Source organism: Cervus canadensis, chromosome 24 (assembly GCF_019320065.1).
Source record: "Cervus canadensis isolate Bull #8, Minnesota chromosome 24, ASM1932006v1, whole genome shotgun sequence".
In the NCBI taxonomy this organism is placed as follows: Eukaryota; Metazoa; Chordata; class Mammalia; order Artiodactyla; family Cervidae; genus Cervus; species Cervus canadensis.
In genome coordinates, this window is record NC_057409.1 from 8,774,130 (window position 1) to 8,792,691 (window position 18,562).

General features: G+C 54.1%; 1 protein-coding gene across 3 annotated transcripts; it reads left to right on the forward strand.

The window, feature by feature from the left end:
• Window positions 1-2,401: 2,401 nt before the first annotated feature.
• On the forward strand, window positions 2,402-18,501 carry EXTL1 (exostosin like glycosyltransferase 1). Of its 3 annotated transcripts, XM_043445531.1 has the most exons (11): window positions 2,402-4,037; window positions 9,217-9,307; window positions 9,587-9,694; window positions 10,506-10,625; window positions 11,160-11,292; window positions 11,481-11,587; window positions 12,414-12,503; window positions 13,167-13,253; window positions 13,838-13,998; window positions 16,685-16,859; window positions 17,020-18,501. In XM_043445531.1, exons 1-11 carry the CDS (start codon window positions 3,262-3,264, stop codon window positions 17,200-17,202), a joined length of 2,031 nt encoding a protein of 676 aa, XP_043301466.1. In that variant the 5' UTR covers window positions 2,402-3,261; the 3' UTR covers window positions 17,203-18,501. The 3 variants fall into 3 exon arrangements, with proteins under 3 accessions (XP_043301466.1, XP_043301467.1, XP_043301468.1); XM_043445532.1 differs by lacking the exon at window positions 10,506-10,625; XM_043445533.1 differs by lacking the exons at window positions 9,587-9,694; window positions 10,506-10,625.
• Window positions 18,502-18,562: the final 61 nt, after the last annotated feature.

Sequence of the window (18,562 nt, forward strand, 5' to 3'; positions counted from 1 at the left end):
GAAAAAAAAAATAAAATAAAAAATAAAAAAAAAAAAAGCAAATGGGCTGACCCGTAGAGCCACAGATGGCCCTAAGTATACTATGAATGTTAGCTATTATTGTTCTTCAGAATTATATCTCCAGAGCCTGGCACAAAACCTAGCCTGTGTTTAGTACTTATTAAGTGTTTGCTGGATGAGGGACTTCCCTGGTAGTCCAGTGGTTAAAAATCCACCTTCCAATGCAGCGGACGCAAATTCAGTCCCTGATCAGGGAACTAAGATCCCAGATGCCGAGGGGCAACTACCGAGCCCATGCTCTCTGGAGACCAAACACCACAAATCCTGTGTGCTGCAACTACGACCCGAAGTAGCCAAAATAAATAAATATAAATATATTTTAAAAAAGTATTTGCTGGATGAATGAATGAGTGTGTACAGGCACAGAGGAGAAGGAACGGCATGAGAACCTAAAGGAGGGCCGGAGGAGAGTCAGGGAAGCTTCCTGTAGGAAGGGAGCTTTGGGCTAATCCCTGTAGGAGGAGGAGGAGTTAGTGGAGGAAGGTGAAAGGCAGGAGCAGCGAGCGCAAAGTCCCCTTTCTCTTGCTGCAGGAGAGAGCCTGATGCCTGTGGAAAGTCAGCACCTCACTTAGTGACTGACCCTGTAGTGTGAAGAGGCCAGAGTCCCCCAGTGTGGGCCATTTTGAGGACGTTCTTGAGTGTGTGAATGGTGCCCCACCCCAGGCTGGCTGCCCCCTGAGGCCCTAACATCCCCCTGAGGGAGCCTGTGGTGGCTCCCTCATCGCATCAGCAGCCCTCTGAGATCAGGGGAAGGCAAGAAGGCAGGAGACTAGGACTTCCTGTGGTCCAGGGGTTTAGAATCCACCTGCCAGTATGGGGGTCACATCAGCAACCCTCTGAGATCAGAAGAAGGCAAGAAGGCAGGAGGCTAGGACTTCCCTGGTGGTCCAACGGTTTAGAATCCACCTTCCAACATGAGGGATGCTGGACCAGTCCCTTGTTGGGGAACTAGGATCCCAGTTGACTTGCACAACTAGACCCGCATAGCAACTACTTGGCCCTCATGCCACCCTGCACCACAATGGAGAACCCATGTGCCGCAACGAAGATCTGATGCAGCCAAATAAGTAAGTAAATATTTTTAAATTTAAAAAAAAAAAGAAAGAAGCCAGGAGGCTGCTACTTGTTGAGGGACGCCCCCCCCCCAAAAGGGTAGGCCTGGGTTTTAACTAGGCTATGGTCTTAAAGTGGATATTATTACTCCCTCCCTAGAGAAGCAGGGACAGAGGCCCAACATTGTCCAGCCAGTAAGAGAGAGAAGCAGAGGCCACTCCAGGTCAGACTGGGGCTCCTGGGAGCCAGTCTGTCTGTCTATCACTTCAGTGACTCCCCAGTGGGTGACATGACCCATTCCTGACTCCCCTCACAGAGCACAGACCCAAGAACTGAGAGGTGCGGGGTGGCTGGGGGGAACCCTCAGTGGGGTGTGGATTAATGGAGAGTCAGGAAATGGAGCCTTCAGGGAAAAGAAGGTGCTGGTCACTTAGTCATGTCAGACTGTTTGCGGCTCCTTTGTCCATGGAATTCTCCAGGCAAGAATCCTGGAGTGGGCTGCCATTTCCTTTCTCCATGGGATCTTCCCAACCCAGGGATCTAACCCAGGTCTCCTGCACTGCAAGCAGATTCTTTACCATCTGAGCCACCAGGGAAACCCTTCACCCTCAGGAAGGTCCCTCAGTCCACATATGGACTGGAACAAGAATCCAGTACTACAGACCCTTCCGACAGAGTTCCAGGTAAGGGCTAACCCATGGGCCTGAGTGTAAGGTGTCAGGAAAGGTGCTGAAAAAGCTGGAGCTAGAGTTGGATTGGCAGAGGGTAAGCGTGGGGGGCTGAAGGAAGAGAGACCAATCCTGGGAATAGTTGGAAGCACCTTATCCAATATCACACACCCACCCCTCAGCAACTTGATGCCTCACTTATCTCATCTGTTGATGAAAGGGGTTAAAACGTGGAGAGCCTGTATTCCAGCCAGAAGCAAGTCCCCCCGCTGCAGTGACCAGTGGGAAGCTCTAAGGACTCTAGTCAGGAGCTCAAGGTTCAAATCCCACCCTACCACTCCTTAGCAGGGTCTCCTTAGAAGATACCATCCCCTCTCTGAGTTTCACTTTGCTCATCCATAGGAAATGGCAGTGATTAAACCTTGGCCTCGGAAGGCTGATGTGAGATAGATGTTGGAATAGCTCAAGGCCAACCATGAGTTGTGGGCCCTGCTGGTTATCATTATTAGCAATCCAGAAAATTGGTTTGGAAGGGGTTAAGTGGAAAGCTTGCCTCCCAGACAGGAGCCAATCAGAGCTGGCAGGGGAGGAGTCAGGCTGCCGCTGGGAAAGAGATCCAGATTGACCAAACGCTGCCCTGAGAGGGGAGGCGAGACACCGCAGGGCTTGGGAGCCATGGGGCAGGGGCTTGGCAGGGGGTCCCCGGCCTCTGCACCCTGATAGCTCCAAGCCAGAGGGTGCAGGACCAGCTGCTAGAGGTGGAGGGAGGATGGACTGAGCTGCCTGGGCTGGGACAGCGGCAGGGTGGGAGAGGACCAGGACTCAGAGCCCTCCCAGCCCCCCAGGCAGGGGCCACCAGCTGCGCTCAGGCCTTGCCCTCAGCTGACCCTGAGAGCCCACATGGGACGTAGGGTCTAATTTTAGCTCCAGCCACAGGGCCCTCAGGCCAGGAGTGCTTGCCAGTGGACACAGGGTGGCCGGGCTGCTCAGGGGCTGCTCAGAAAGGGAGAGGATTGGGGAAACCGGCCCTGCTTCCATCCAACCCTGCACCCTGGCCAAACTGCCTCGTGTGGGAGTCCTGACGGGTCCCCCATGGCCTGGCAGACCGCCCTCCTCTCCCTCAAGGCCAAGGTCAGGGGGTGCAGCCAGGAGGGCAGAAGGACACTGGCTTGCAGTCTGGACAGGGGTTGCATCAGCCTGAGCAGCGCCCAGGGGCAGGGGGCCCTGCTGGGAAGGGCAAAAGTTGTCCAAAGGCGGAGGAAGCAGAGTCCGGAGCACAAGAAGGCAGGGCCAGAGAGCGGGGTCCTCCCTGGTCCGTGACTTGTGACTTGCTGTTGGATCTTGCCCTCCATAGGCCTCAGTCTTCCCATCTGTACAATGAGGGCGCTGACCTAGAAGGTGGATCCCCATCCCAGAGGCGCCCCCCCCTCTGAATCCCTGGCTTCCCCTGCTTCCTGCAGCCCTGGCTGTGGGTGGCCACATGCAGTCATGGAGAAGAAAGTCCCTCTGGCTGGCCCTGTCGGCCTCCTGGCTCCTCATCCTGCTAAGAGTCTTCCCAGTTCTCCGCCTGAAAGAGCCCGCCAGACGCCAGGCAGGGGCCCCCCAAGGCTGGCCCCGCTGGCTGGACACAGAGCTCCTGCAGAGTTTCTCCCAGCCTGCGGAGCTCCTGGAAGATGGCCTTCAACCTCCTCAGGGCCCCCGTGGCAGCAGCTGCACCTGGGGAGCTTGCTTTGATGCCTCGAGGTGCAGAGGTGGTGGCCTCAAGGTGTTCGTGTACCCGGCGGTCGGACCCATCTCTGAGACTCCACGCAAGGTCCTGACTTCCATCGAGGGCTCCCGCTACCACACAGCCAGCGCTGCGGAGGCCTGCCTCCTCGTCCTCGTCCTCAGCCCCGACACCCCTGCGGGAGAGTGCCACCCGGTGCCCCCGCAGTGGGATGGGGGCAAGAACCATCTGGTCCTCAGTCTCCACCCCGCCCCTTGCCTCCGGATCTTCCAGCTGGGACAGGCGATGGTGGCCGAGGCCAGCCCCACGGTGGACACCTTCCGGCCTGGCTTTGACGTGGCCCTCCCGCTTCTCCCCGAAGCCCACCCTTTGCGAGGGGGGGCCCTTGGCCAGCTGCGGCAGCACAGCCCCCTCCCTGGGGTGGCCCTGATAGCCGTGGCAGAAGAGAGGGGCGGGTGGCGCACAGCGGGCACCAACTTCTCTGCCTGCCCCTGGGATGGGCGCTGTGAGCAGGACCATGGACCCAGGCAGTAAGTGGACCTCTCCCCTCGGGGGCTGGGTGGGAGGGGTCTGTGGTGGGAGTGAGCCCAGGAGGTGGGGTAGGATTGAGATGGGCAAATTTAGACCTCAGCTGCAGCAGGAGGGAATCGGGTTAGACAACAGAGAACATGACCACCAAGATGGTCATCTGCTGCAAGGGGTGTTCAAGGCAGATTTTGGAATTTTTTCCTGGGGATCTTTAAAAGCATAAAATGTAACTCACTCCTATTTACTCTTCTTTTATGCCAATCCTTCCTTCCCTAACATTTTATTTAACATACAAGTCTACAGTGCTTACTATGTGCTCGTGCTAGTCTCTCAATCGTGTCCAACTCTTTGAGATCCTATGGACTGTAGCCTGCCAGGCTCCTCCGTCCATGGATTTCTCCAGGCAAAAGTACTGGAGTGGGTAGCCATTCCCTTCTCCAGGGGAATCTTCCTGACCCAGGGATTGAACCCGGGTCTCTTGCCTTGCAGGCAGATTCTTTACCATCTGAGCCACCGGGGAAGTCCCACTATGTGCTGAGCACTTTTTATAAATGATTATCATAAAATAATACTAATGTCTATCTTTTAAGTATTGGTGTACCAGACACTAGAGCCCAGAGAGGTTAAGTAACTTTCCTGAGGCCACCCAGCCAGAAAGAGTACAGCCAGTATTTTAATCTAGGATTGCCTGGCTCCAAAGCCTTCAGCATTAGAGTTCTGGGTTTTAAGCAGGAGTTTATGATCAATTCTGTCACATGCTTTTGGACCATGATCACAGATGGAAGCTGCTCCTATGTCTCATTTTGGGGATTAACCTCTAGCCTTTGGCTATAGCAAATATGGATTAAGTCAGACCTGCAAAAGAATTCCGACCAGTGAGAGTGTCTGAATACATACAAGGGACATGGGGACCCATGGGGACATGGAGAACTCATTCAAAAATGTTTCTACCTGGGCTAGTTGGGGTGATACATCTCAGGTGGTAAAGCAGTAAACCCCTAAGCACCCTAACCCCTCCTGGCACCCTCAGGAAGCCAGCAATATCCACAGGCTGGCTGGGCAGACTGGAGTTGGAACCTGTCTCTCTAGAATCCTTCTCTTGTCCCCTGTGTCAGATATCTCCCTCTTCTTTGCTAGAACATGGCTTATTCTGAGCTCCACTTCCCTCCCAGGAATTCTTCACGTGGCCAAGCTCCATTTTTGCCTCTGCCTGGGGCTTCTGGGGCTTCTCTCAGCCACAGCGCTCTTGTGGGAATGGAATCTCTCTACCTCCCAAAGGCACGTGGTCTCCAGGGAGCCCCGCAGCCAGGTTAGGAATAGCAGACCTGCCCTTCAGTCCCCATGGCCCTTCTGCCAGGACCCATCCCTAGCAGGCATCTTCTGGACCTCACCTGAAATGCTGGGGATCCCCCCAGGAGCCTCAAGACCCAAATTCAGACAGAGCTGACCTTTGGTGACAATGTTCTCCACTCACTTGCCCGGCCTTACTTCTGATTAGACACTTAGCCTTTCTTAATTACAGGAAGTTCTTCTTTCAGCTGACTTTAGTGACTGCTAAATGCTGTCAATTACTGGTGAATCTGAAAGGTATTTTAGCCTGAACTTTGAGAAACTGAAACTTGGGGAGTGCACACTGTAGGTAGGAGCTCACTAAATGTTTACTGATTGAATCCAAACTGGCCAGAACAGGCCAAGGTTTTCTAATAGCTGTGGGTCACCGTCTGAGTTGCCTTTTTGATGAGTTTATTTCCAAGATGTCATGCCTGGCAGCAGCTAACTGTCCCCCGAACTTCAAGCAGTTCTGTCTTTGGCCTCCACCCACTTGCAGGCGTCAGGACTTGTAATCTCTGGAGTAGCTGGAGCCTCAGTTTCCCTGAAGTGCCAGGCAGCTGTCTGAACAGCCAGTCAAGTATACGGACAGAGAGAAGGAGGCCCACAGCCATGGGCCAGCCCCCAGAAGGTGGCCTGAATAAACAAGTGCTGGCCAGAGAAAGAGGCAATTCACGTCCCTGCCACTGGCCCACATTCACTCCGCTGGGGGTGGGGGGAAGGGAGGAAAGGAGCATCTAGGGAGAGCCCACTCTTCAGGGCCAGGTGCTGGGCCAGCCATGGCTAATCCTCTCAAGCACCTTTCAAGGGAGGTGTTACTATCCCCATTTCAGGGAACAGGAAACTGAGGCTCAGAGAGGTGGAGGGAGCCAGCTAAGGGCCTTTGGTGACAAGCTCCTTGGTTCACCAGGGCCTCCCTCACCAGGGCTGACCTGGCACTTATGAGCTGCAGAGCTTGAGATTAAACCGCACATTTCTGGCTCCAAAGCCCATATTTTTCCACCTTCGTTGAACAGTCTCCTGTTGCTTTGGAATAAGCCTCTAACAGTTTAAATTGTTATTTATTTACTTTTATGAATAGGGGATTCATTCACACAGTACAAAATTCCAAACGCACAAAAGGGCATACAGTAATAACTCCCTGCCATTCGTGTCTCGGGCCACCCAGTTTTCCTTCCTGGAGCCAAACACCGTTGCTAGTCTCTCTTGTGTCTTTTCTGAAGTACTCTGTGTGGATATAAACGTGCATAGGTTCTCTCCTGCTTTGGTTTTTTTTTAACATAAATTTAATGCATGTTTTAAGATCCCCTGGCCTGTCGCCACTGTGCCCAGAAGGTACAGTGCCTAGGGCCCACTATATTGTAGGAGCCCATGAAACTATTTTCATTTCTTTGAAAATCAGAAGGAAAAAAGAAATGAACTTTTGAATAGAAGAAAATGCTTTAATATATAATATTAGTATGTTCATTTTTATACCAACACAGTTGTTGAAAATAATTTTTATAATATTTTTATGGTCGAGGGGCTGCAAAGGCCAGAGCCTAGAGCATTGCAAATTGCAATGCGGTCCTGCCTAGGGCCATGGGTGGAGTCACCTCGTCAGCAGCCTTGGGCACTGAGGCCCCAAGTCCATGGCAAACACTTTACAGAGTCACAGATGATCAGCAGTCACCATGACATCCCTTCTACAACACACACGCATGTGCGCACGCGCACACACACACACATGCAGCGCTCAACCAGCCTCTGATAGGGAACTCAAGCCCTCCCACGGCCACCCACTGACTACTCTCAGCCAGCTCCATTCCTAGAATTGGTGCCCAAACTGACCTTTCAGACATCTGGTCCATTGGTCCTGAGTCTCTCCTCTGTCGCACACTGAGCTTTCATTTGTCTAGCCCCACTAAGTGCCCATTCTCTGCCAAGTGCTCTGCTTGGCCCTGGGGATACCGGCTGAGGGAGGCACAGCCCCGTCCCTCAAGCAGCTCGGTCTTATTAGAGAGACAGACAAGTCCCTGGTTATGACAGACATTGTTAAGCAGAGAGAGGCTGGGCAAGCTGCCTGCCTGGCTCCTCTACTTCAGAGCTGTGGAACCTCTTGAGGCCTCAGTTTCCTCGCCTGTAAAATGGAGCATACACATCCCTCTCATCTAATAGGGTTGCTGTGAGAATGAAGTGAGCCTAAGTACTTAAAGCACTTAGAACAAAGGACATGCTCAGTGAAGGTGAGCTTGGTTCATTTCTACTTCAGGGCACAGAGGCTGTGGGAGCAGAGGAAGGCACCATCTCTAGAGAGACCATGGAGGGCTTCCCAGAGGAGGTGATCTTTGAACTTTAGACGTTAAGACGGAGTAGCGGGAGCTCTTCAGGCTGCAAGGCAGGGAAGGGTGCTTCAGGCTGAGGAAGAAGGATGAGCAGACACACAGAGGGGACAGTGGAGGTTGACGAGGACTGACTGGCACAGTTTATTCAGTAAGTCCTCTGGCTCTGGCTTCTCTGTAGCCTTACACTTAGGAGTTTTCAGTCCTTTAGGGGTTTACTGGGGGAGGAAGAGAGGACTGTGACCAGCTGGCGCTGTGGCTTTTAGTGAGATGGAAGGTGTCCTGTTTTTAACTTGTAGCTTCTTCCAGGAGAAGCCTGGTGGACACCTGAGCATCAGACCAAGAAAGCAGGGTCCGCTGGGAGACCCCTGGGTAGTAGCTCCGGGGTGGTTCAGATAACCCAGGGTCAGGGGTCAGCACACTGTGGCTCTAGTTCCAGCTCAGCCCCCACGCTCTCTGAGACCCTGAGCCAGTCCTCGGGCTCTCTGAGACTCAGTCTCCCCATCTGTTCAAGGAAAGTTGGTCCAGAGGCTAAGTACTCCTAGGATTGCTTCCTGAAGGTTCAGACTCAGGACCAGACAGGCTGTAGCTGAGAAGGGTCCTGGGATTCTCTCGGCCCTACTCCTCAGTCCCACTCAGGGCAGGTCTATGGGCCCCAGAGTCCTGTGCACACCCATGCGTGCACATACACACACACCACACCACACACACAGACACACACACACACAACACCACACCACACACACAGACACACCACACCACACACACACACACACACGCAGCGTGGAGTCCTGTGCACACCCATGCGTCTGTCCACACACACACATGCACACACACACACCCATAGCCAGGTCATGGCACTTCTTCCCTGGCCAGGCAGTCCCAGGGTAGTGGCTCTGCGGAGGCTGTGACTCCTACCCCACCCCCCACAGACACATGCGGCCTGAGGGTGGCCCTGGGCCTGGGAGGAGGAGAGGGGGAGGAACAGAGGAGGCCTGTCCTCTGGGCGAGGGGGCCTCTCTGGGCAGCCGCTTCCTGTGTGGTTCCAGGCTGGGGGCCCGGCCCACCTTTGGACAGAAGAGCCTTTCATGGGCCTGGGCTCTGAGGATGGGGGGAGGGCAGGGCGTGGAGGCCACTCAGGTGAGGGGTGCCCAGAAGTCTGCGTGTGGCAAGCAGTGGGAGGGCAAACACGTGCGTGCCCAAGTCAGTGGAAATAGCAGCTCGGCTGTCTCCCATTTTGTAAATGAGCGAACCGTGGTCCAGAGAAGAGAAGGGAGGTGCCTAATCCTGAGGGCAGCAGGGGAGCTTGAGCTCGGGGTTCCTGCCTGCTGCCTCTGCAGTGGGACAGGGACAGTGTGCAGCTGTGCGTGTGCAAGAATGTTAACATATGAGAACATGATGGTGGGCTTGCACACTGTGAATTTGGGAGTGTTAGTGTGGAGGGCTGGTGGGGGGGGCATCAAGGGAGCTGGGGTGCGGAGCAGCTGTCTTAGGCTTTCTATGTGCAGGACCCCTTCCTGTGCCTCCTTAGGACCCACCCAGGGACGACGCTACCCAACGCCACCTTCTGCCTCATCCCTGGTCGCAGTCCTGATGCCTTGCACTTCCTTCAAGCCCTGCAGGTACAACCCCAATGGGGGTGCCCCCCAGCCCTGTCCCCCCACACTCTTGAACTGGAAAGGTAGTCTGAGCCCAGACCAATGGGAAGGGGCAGTGAGCTGTCCACTCCTTTACTCTGAGACTCAGGTGTGTCTCCGGCCATATTCACTGCACCTTGTGTAGACCAACACCCCATCCCCACTTTTCTCTCCTCTTTACCCCTTGCCCCCAGTGCAGCAGAGAGGAGGGGTGAGTGTGTGCAGGGTGGAACTGGGCTCCCCAGTGACCCCCCTACCCCCCAGGCTGGCTGCATTCCTGTGCTTCTCAGCCCTCGCTGGGAGCTGCCCTTCTCGGAGGTCATCGATTGGACCAAGGCGGCTGTTGTAGCTGATGAGAGGCTCCCACTTCAGGTAGCTCAGGGCCCTGCCCGTGGGGTGGGGACTGGACTCAGGATGTGGGCGGACCCTGGGATCCCAGCCCTAACGCCTATCATCCATCTATGTATACTGATAACTTTACCCCCAGCCCCAAGCCTCTGGGGTTCTGAGAGCAAGACCTCAGCCTCTTTCAGCCTCAGTTTTCCCATCTGTACAATGGGATAAATTAGACTAGATGAACTCCTTGGGCCTAATCCCACGGGTCCATGAACTGATTGAATACCTAGTTTAAGGAAACGTCACAAAAAATCAAAATATCTGAGTGTCTCTACATGGAGCTTGGAGTGGGAAAGCAAAACACCCAGTGATTTTCCCATCTGATTAAACTAACTTTGCCTATCTCTGAAAAGTATAAATAAGCCTTGAATCTCCTGAGAAGTAGAGAACAGGGTAAGAAGCTAACAGGAATAGCTTCCTTTCACTGAGCCTCTACAATGTGCTAAGCACTTAATATATATCAACTAATTTAATCCTTGCAACCACCCTATGAGGCCAGTACTATCCATCCACTTTACAGATGAGGAAACAGGCTCAGAGAGGTTAAGCGCTTCGTCCACAGTCATACAGTTACTAAGTGGCATTTAAACCCAGCTCTGTGTGACCCTTGAACACTTGATTGCTAAATTACCTGGGATTTTGCCAAGGATGACAGCTGCCAACCCATGTAGAGAACCGTGGGGAGCCGGCTTCTGGTTCCAGACCCCCACCCTAGGCTGTCCCCACGCCAGGTAAGCCAGAGCCTGCCAGGGCCCCATGCCGCCTCCTTTTCTCCCTCTGGCCCCAGGTCCTGGCTGCCCTCCAGGAGATGCCCCTCACACGGGTCCTTGCCCTGCGTCAGCAGGCCCAGTTTCTGTGGGATGCGTACTTCTCCTCCATGGAGAAAGTCATCCACACCACTCTGGAGGTGAGGGGGACTCACCCAAGGGGGGCTCGGATGCTTGGCTCCACCCCATCCCCGTCCCCTCGCCATGCCCCTCTCTTCAAACACCTCCTCTGCCCTGGTGCCTAGGCGTCCCCCTTGAAGATGCTTCTGGGAGGAACAAGACTTGGCTCCGAGCTCTTGAATGAGCTCCTTCTCTAGTCTTGGCCCAGTTTCCCCCTCTCTAGAGCGACATCTGTAGCAAACAGATTTCCAAGCGTGGGCCAGCTCCAGCTGATGGGCGCTGGTTGCCTGGGGCTGGTGTTGGGAGGGATTCTGGGTCCGGAAAGAATGTCATGGCCTGTTCGTGGTGTCTGCCATGAGTGCAGACAGCATCAGGCAGTGACCCCTACTCTGGACTCTGAACCCTGCTGTCCCCAGCCATCTGGTGATGCAGATGCTGCCCTCCCCGGATTCCTGGAGGGGGAGGTGTGGGGCTGCACCGGGTCCTCGCTTCCTCAGGCCCCGCCCACCGCCACACTGGCCACGCCCTCTGCCCAGCCTTCTCTCCTTTCGCAGATTATTCAGGACCGGATCTCTGGAGCATCTGCTCACCCCTCGCTCCTGTGGAACAGCCCCCCAGGGGCACTCCTGGCCCTGTCCACTTTCTCCACAAGCCCCTCGGACTTTCCCTTCTACCACCTACAACAGGGTGAGTGCTCTATGGGTGGGACAACTTGAAGTCCCCTCGTCAACTCACCCCGAGTCTGCCCCAGCCTCAACCCTAGAGTCCCACCACGCCCCTCTCCAAATCTCCCACCTCTCCCGGCTCCCCAGGTTCCCATTCTCCAGGGGGTTCTGTTCCTTCCTCCCCTAACAGCCTGTGTCTCATTCCTCCAGGCTCTCGTCCTCTGGGCACGTTCAGTGCCCTGATTTGGGTGGGGGCTCCAGACCAGCCCCCCCTGAAGCTCATCCAGGCGGTGGCAGGCGCCCAGCACTGTGCCCAGGTCTGCCCCCTTGCAGCTGGGGTGCTTGGATCCAGGGTGGGGGCAAGGAACAGGGCGGGGCCCTTGAAGACGTCTGGACATCAAGGATAACCACACATCGTGGGAGAGCCATGGGAAGGATTTTCAAGTACCATTGCTGCCTTCTTCTTTCAGTTCCAAGTTCCTCCCTAGGTCCTTTCCCTCACCTCTGTCCCCTCTTCCCTCACGGAAACTGATGAAGCCCTCTGAAAAACAGGCACCTCTTGGGAGGTTGAAATAAATGTACATGCATTCATTTGCTCATTCGGCATTTTCTGAGCACCCTGGGCTTGATGCTGAGGATGCAGAGGAAAAGCAGGAAAGGATTCTGCCCCAGATTCATATTTAGTTAGCATCTCCCAGCACACAGACTGTCAAATGTCACTTCCAGAGAAACCAGATAGGCTCTTGAGAGTACTTGAAAAGCAAACAAGCAGTTTGTTCAGCCAGAGCACAGATGGAGCAACTTCAAAGATGGGACACTTTAGCTGGGCTGGGAATGATAAAAGAGCAAGAGGAAGAGAATGAAAATCTTTGAGAAAAGATGGGGGTGAGGGATGGGGTCGGGGTCCAGGCTAGGAACTGAGCTCTAACCTGTGTGTCGCTGGGATTCATGCCTTCCAGAAGCCCAGAGGCAAAAACAGGGCAGCCATGAAAGCACCTTGGCTCCAACTAAACTCCTTCCAAACTCACATGCAATAGTGGCTCCCCTAACTTCTTCCACCCTGAGAAAGAGTACTCCTGGGACACCCCCACCACCACCTTCTGTCCCAGACTTCAGGACACCCTCCCCCCTCTTTCCTTCTAGATCTTGGTTCTCTGGAGCAGTAAGAAGCCACCCCCACCCAGGTGGCCTGAGACAGCAGTGCCCTTGACGGTCCTTGATGGGCACGGGAAGGTGAGGATGGGGAGGGGCGCGGGAAGGGCAGAGGCCGGGATCTGGGGAACACACACGCGGCAGGATTGACTTGGGCCTGAGCCACAGCTGGACAAGTTGGGCCTGGAGAAATCAGACCGTGGGTTTCAGCTGCAGGCCTAATAGAAATGATTCTCTTCCATCCTTGTGAATTGTACTGCCAGAGAACCGGGGTTTCGTGTGATGAGGGTCTCAGGTAAGGGAGAGAGGGGAAACTTGGACAGGTAGCAGCATTTGGCATGGGGGTGGGGATGGGGCAGGTGGCTTCTGAGAATCTGGGTTGGTATGACCCAACCGCTTGCTGTGCCATCCTGGGCAAGTCCATCTTTCCGAACCTGTCTCTTTGAAACAAAGGATGTTTAACAAGCCTTTCCAGGGCTGAGGTGAGCATCTGATGTGACACTAGAGGAATCCTGAAATGTCAAACCTGGAAGGGTCCTAGACACCAATGGCCCCATTTTACCAAAGGGGAAGCGAGGTCCTAGGGTCCGAGTCCCTTGCAGACTTGTTTTCATGGCTCTTCCTTTTATACCATGCCTGTGGCGGGGGGGAGTGGTTCATGCTTAGCAGATATTCATGTTCTCATCATGGGAGCCTGGGGAGGGGTCCCACAGCTGAGCTGCCCTCCACCCCCTCCCCCTGCAGGCCAGTGACCGCTTCCTCCCGTACAGCGCCATCAGCACCGATGCCATCCTGAGCCTGGACGCCCACAGCAGTATTTCCACAAGTGAGGTGAGGACCCCCAAGAGAAGCCCTGTGTGGGTCCTGGCAGCCCCTCAGATTCCGGGAGCTGGGATGATCAAGGATCAAGAGGTCCAGCCTCCTGCTTTAGACATCACCCGGGGGAGCCATCAGCCTCCTCCTTAGAAGTCTAATAGAAGCTTTCCACAGATTCTTTGGGCTTCCCTGGTGGCTCAGATGGTGAATCTGCCTGCAATGCAGGAGACCTCAGTTCAATCCCTGGGTCAGGAAGATCCCCTGGAGAAGGGAATGGCTACGCACTCCAGTATTTTTGCCTGGAGAATTCCATGGACAGAGGAGCCTGGCAGGCTACAGTCCATGGGGTTGCAAAGGATCGGACACAACTGAGCAACTTTCACTTCACAGACTCTTTGAAAACATTTTCAGTTCCCCAGCTGCAAAAGCACTGTTTCTATTTCCCAGTTGGGAAGTTCTTAAGCACCCCCTGGACATTTTCAGGCTCCCATCTCCTCTCCTCTGAGTCCCCTCAGCCGGGCTGGCCTTGAATCCATGTCTCTGATGTTCCTGGCTGGGCAGAAAGTCCTTCCTCACACCTCACTTCAATATCTCCCCAGGTGGACTTCGCTTTCATGGTATGGCAGAGCTTCCCGGAGCGGATGGTCGGCTTTCTCACATGGAGCCATTTCTGGAATGAGGCCCAGGGGGGCTGGGGCTACACTGGTGAGAGGGCCAATGAATTCTCCATGGTTCTCACCTCAGCTGCCTTCTACCACAGGTACCGATGGTATCCCCGGCGCTGGACTCAGAGGGTCACAGAGACCCCCCTCTTTGAACCAGGAGCAGGGTGGTATTGGAGTGAACACATACAGCTAGCATATAGCCCAGAGATCCAGGTTCAAGGCCACTTCCCAGTGCTGTGATGGGCAAGTCTCCCCACCTCTCCTGAGGTTCAGTTTCCTCATTTGTAAAGTGTATTCACCGCACAGGGCTGGAGTGATAAGCCATCAGATAAGAAAAGTACATGAAGTCCTTCACACACAGACAGTCAAGCAAAGGCAGCAAGTGGTATTTTAAGCAGAGCCATGCAGAGGGCATGGACACGGTTTGGATTTGGGGGAGGCGTGGTTAACCCACAGCCTCCCTGAAGCTACTCTTTGGGCTGCCATCTTTGAAGGCCTGGGAACCAGCTGATCCTTTCCTCCTTCTGACTCTGCCTGAATTCAGACTCAGAGCCCAGGGGAGGGGCCCCAAGGAGCCTGAGGGAGAGGAGAGTTCAGTTCAGTTCAGCCGCTTTAATCCTGTCCTACTCTCTGGGACCCCATGGACTGCAGCACGCCAGGCTTCTCTGTCCATCACCATCTCCCAGAGCTTGCTCAAACTCATGTCCATTGAGTCAGTGATACCATCCAACCATCTCATCCTCTGTCATCCCCTTTTGCTACTGCCTTCAATCTTTCCCAGCATCAGGGTCTTTTCCAATCAGGCAGTTCTTCACATCAGGTGGCCAAAGTATTGGAGTTTCAACTTCAGCATCAGTCCTTCCAATGAGCACCCAGGACTGATCTTTAGGATGGACTGATTGGATCTCCTTGCAGTCCAAGGGACTCTCAAGAGTCTTCTCCAACACCACAGTTCAAAAGCATCAATTCTTTTGTGTTCAGCTTTCTTTATAGTCCAACTCTCACATCCATACATGACCACTGGAAAAACCATAGCCTTGACTAGACGGACCTTTGTTGACAAAGTAATGTCTCTGCTTTTTATTTATTTATTTTTGTCTCTGCTTTTTAATATGCTGTCTAGGTTGGTCATAACTTTCCCTCCAAGGAATACGCGTCTTTTAATTTCATGGCTGCAGTCAGCATCTGCAGTGATTTTGGAGCCCAGAAAAATAAAGTCAGCCACTGTTTCCACTGTTTCCCCGTCTATTTGCCATGAAGTGATGGGACTGGATGCCATGATCTTAGTGTTCTGAATGCTGAGTTTTAAGCCAACTTTTTCACTCTCCTCTTTCACTTTCAAGAGGCTCTTTAGTTCTTCTTTGCTTTCTGCCATAAGGGTGGTGTCATCTGCATATCTGAGGGTATTGATATTTCTCCTGGAAATCTTGATTCCAACTTGTGCTTCATCCAGCCCGGCATTTTGCATGAAGTACTCTGCATATAAGTTAAATAAGCAGGGTAACAATATACAGCCTTGACATACTCCTTTCCCAATTTGGAACCAATCCATTGTTCCATGTCCGGTTCTAACTGTTGCTTCTTGACCTGGAAACCTCCTGAGGTTTCTCAGGAGACAGATAAGGTGGTGTGGTATTCCCATCTCTTTAAGAATTTTACACAGTTTGTGGTGATCCACACAGCCAAAGGCTTTAGCATAGTCAATAAAGCAGAAGTAGATATTTTTCTGGAACTCTCTTGCTTTTTCTATGATCCAATGGATGTTGGCAATTTGATCTCTAGTTCCTCTGCCTTTTCTAAATCCAGCTTGAACATCTGGAAATTCTCGGTTCATGTACTGTTGGAAGACTGGCTTGGAGAATTTTGAGCATTACTTTGCTAGTGTATGAGATGAGTGCAATTGTGTGGTAGTTTGAACATTCTTTGGCATTGCCTTTCTTTGGGATTGGAATAAAAACTGACTTTTTCCAGTCCTGTGGCCACTGCTGAGTTTTCCAAATTTGCTGACATATTGAGTGCAGCACTCTCACAGCATCATCTTTTAGGATTTGAAATAGCTCAACTGGAATTCCATCACCTCCACTAGCTTTGTTCATAGTGATGCTTCCTAAGGCCGGCTTCACTTTGGACCCCAGGATGTCTGGCTCTAGGTGAGTGATCACACCATCATGGTTATCTGGGTCGTTAAAATCTTTTTTGTATAGTTCTGCTGTGTATTCTTGTCACCTTTTCTTAATACCTTCTATTTCTGTTAGATCCATAACATTTCTGTTCTTTATTGAGCCCATCTTTGCATGAAATGTTCCCTTGGTATCTCTAATTTTCTGGAAGAGATCTCTACCCTTTCCCATTCTATTGTTTTCCTCTATTTCTTTGCACTGATCCCTAAGGAAGGCTTTCTTATCTCTCCTTGCCATTCTTTGGAACTCTGCATTTAGATGGGTATATCTTTCCTTTGCTCCTTTGCCTTTAGCTTCTCTTCTTTTCTCAGTTATTTGGAAGGCCGCCTCAGACAACCATTTTGCCTTTTTGCATTTCTTTTTCTTTTGCATTTCATTTCTCTATTGGCTGCAGAGAAGCCACAGGGTGCAGAGTAGTAGAGAGCAGAGCATACTTGGGATGGGAGCTCTCCGAGGGGGCCAGGGCTCAGAAAAGGGTGCAGGACTTTCACAAGAAGCTTAGGAATTGAGGTCAATGGGAGAGTGAGGCCAGGAGGGAGAAGAATGGGGCCTTGGGGGAGAATCGGGCTGCAGACTCTCCTGCTCATCTCCTCTCCCCCAGGTATTACCACACCCTCTTCACCCACTCCCTGCCCAAGGCTCTGAGGACCCTGGCAGATGAGTCACCCCCATGCGTGGATGTCCTGATGAACTTTCTAGTAGCAGCCGTCACCAAGTTACCGCCTATCAAGGTGCCCTATGGGCCGTGGCATCAGGAGGCCAGGCCTCCTCCACTGGTGAGGACCCAGGGGTGGCACTGGGAGCCCTGGCTAGGGAAGCCCTGCTCTAACCCAAATCCTTTGTGCTGCCCGGGACCGGCGGGGTGGGACGGAAGGGCGGGGTTCCAAGTAAAAGAAGCTCCCCGTCCCCCATCACATTCCTCCGCCCCGCTCTTAGGCGCCTGGGAGTCCGCGGCTCAGAGCGGAGCCTCAGCCGGCCGCTCAGGACTGCATCAACCGGCTGGCGGCAGGGTTCGGCCACATGCCCCTGGTGTCCTCCCGCCTCCGTCTAGACCCAGTGCTCTTCAAGGACCCGGTGTCCGTGCTGCGTAAGAAGTATCGCAGCCTGGAGAAGCCCTAGAAGGAACCAACCAGCTGAGACCCTGACCCCGCTCCCAGGGGGCGCTGCAACCTGCCGGGGGTTGGGGACGGGCATTGGAGCTGCAGCCCCATCCCCTGGGATATCTGGAGACCCAATCCTGGCTGCCAGTGAGCCCAACACGGCCGATCCCTATTGGCCAGCGACAGCCTCGCCCCACTCTCCCGCCCAGGGGCAGTTCCCACGTGCTTGGCGCTACCTCTGTCGCCTGGCCTCTGCCTTCGCAGACCGTTTACCTGCAATGCCTTTCTCGGCTTTTCTGCCGAGCTAACAGCTGCTTCTCTTTCAGGTCCTCGCCTCCTCCAGGAACCTGCCTGACCCCCACCCCCGCCCCGATCCTCAGCGCTTCCGCAGCTGGTGTGTCCCTAGTCCCCTTATTCGTGCTGCCTTGAAAAGGTACACTGTCAGGCTCCCAGGCCTGACCCGGGAGCCCCGGGAGGGCAGGGCCATGGCCTCTTCTCTGTGGCCTGGCAGGTACGCCACAAATATTTGACGATCAGATGGACATCAGCTACGTGCCTGGGCCCTGGGCCCAGTGGGGGGGGGGGGGGGCGTGGACAAGGTGTGTGGAGTGAACTCCACGCCTACAGCCTGGAAGGCATCTTTGCCGCAGGTTCCTGGCTTGCCGGGCGCAGTCCTCGAGCCCCAGGGATGAAGCAAAGACGCGCCGGGGAGCCAGTTTCAGGGCTTCCTTCGCGACCGGGCGGAGCAAAATTGGGAGAGGAAGGGATGGGAACGCCGGTGGCCCCTCGGCTCAGGCACTGCTGTCATCCCGCACTACCAGCTTCGTCCATTAGAGGTCAGCACCGAGCCGCACTCCCTCCTCTGGGACCGAGAATGAAAGTCTCTCAGTTGTGTCCGACTCTTTGCGACCGCATGGACTACAGTCCATGGAATTCTCCAGGCCAGAATACTGGAGTGGGTAGCCTTTCGCTTCTCCAGGGGAATCTTCCCAACCCAGGGATCGAACCCAGGTCTCCCGCATTGCAGGCGGATCCAGGACCGAGGAGGGAGTTCTAAACGCCCACCGGGTGGGATTAGTGGGCTCGGGGTCTTGGGGGTTGGTGGTGCCCAGTTTGACGTCTGAAAACTGGTTTGGCCCACACACTTGGAACTAAGAAGGGGGCCGTTTTTAGGTGGGCTGAGGGGTAGCAGGGGCGGTCCCCAGGGCCCTGGTAGTAAGAGTAGAGCGGGGGAGGGGACGCTGGGTCCTCCTGGGCTCACCCACCTGGAACTGGAATTATCACTTCCGAAATAAAAGCGCGTGTCCTTGCCGCCTCACGCTCAGGCTATAAATACCACCACAGCAGCTGCGCGGGGGAGGGGGACTCAGGTCTCGCCT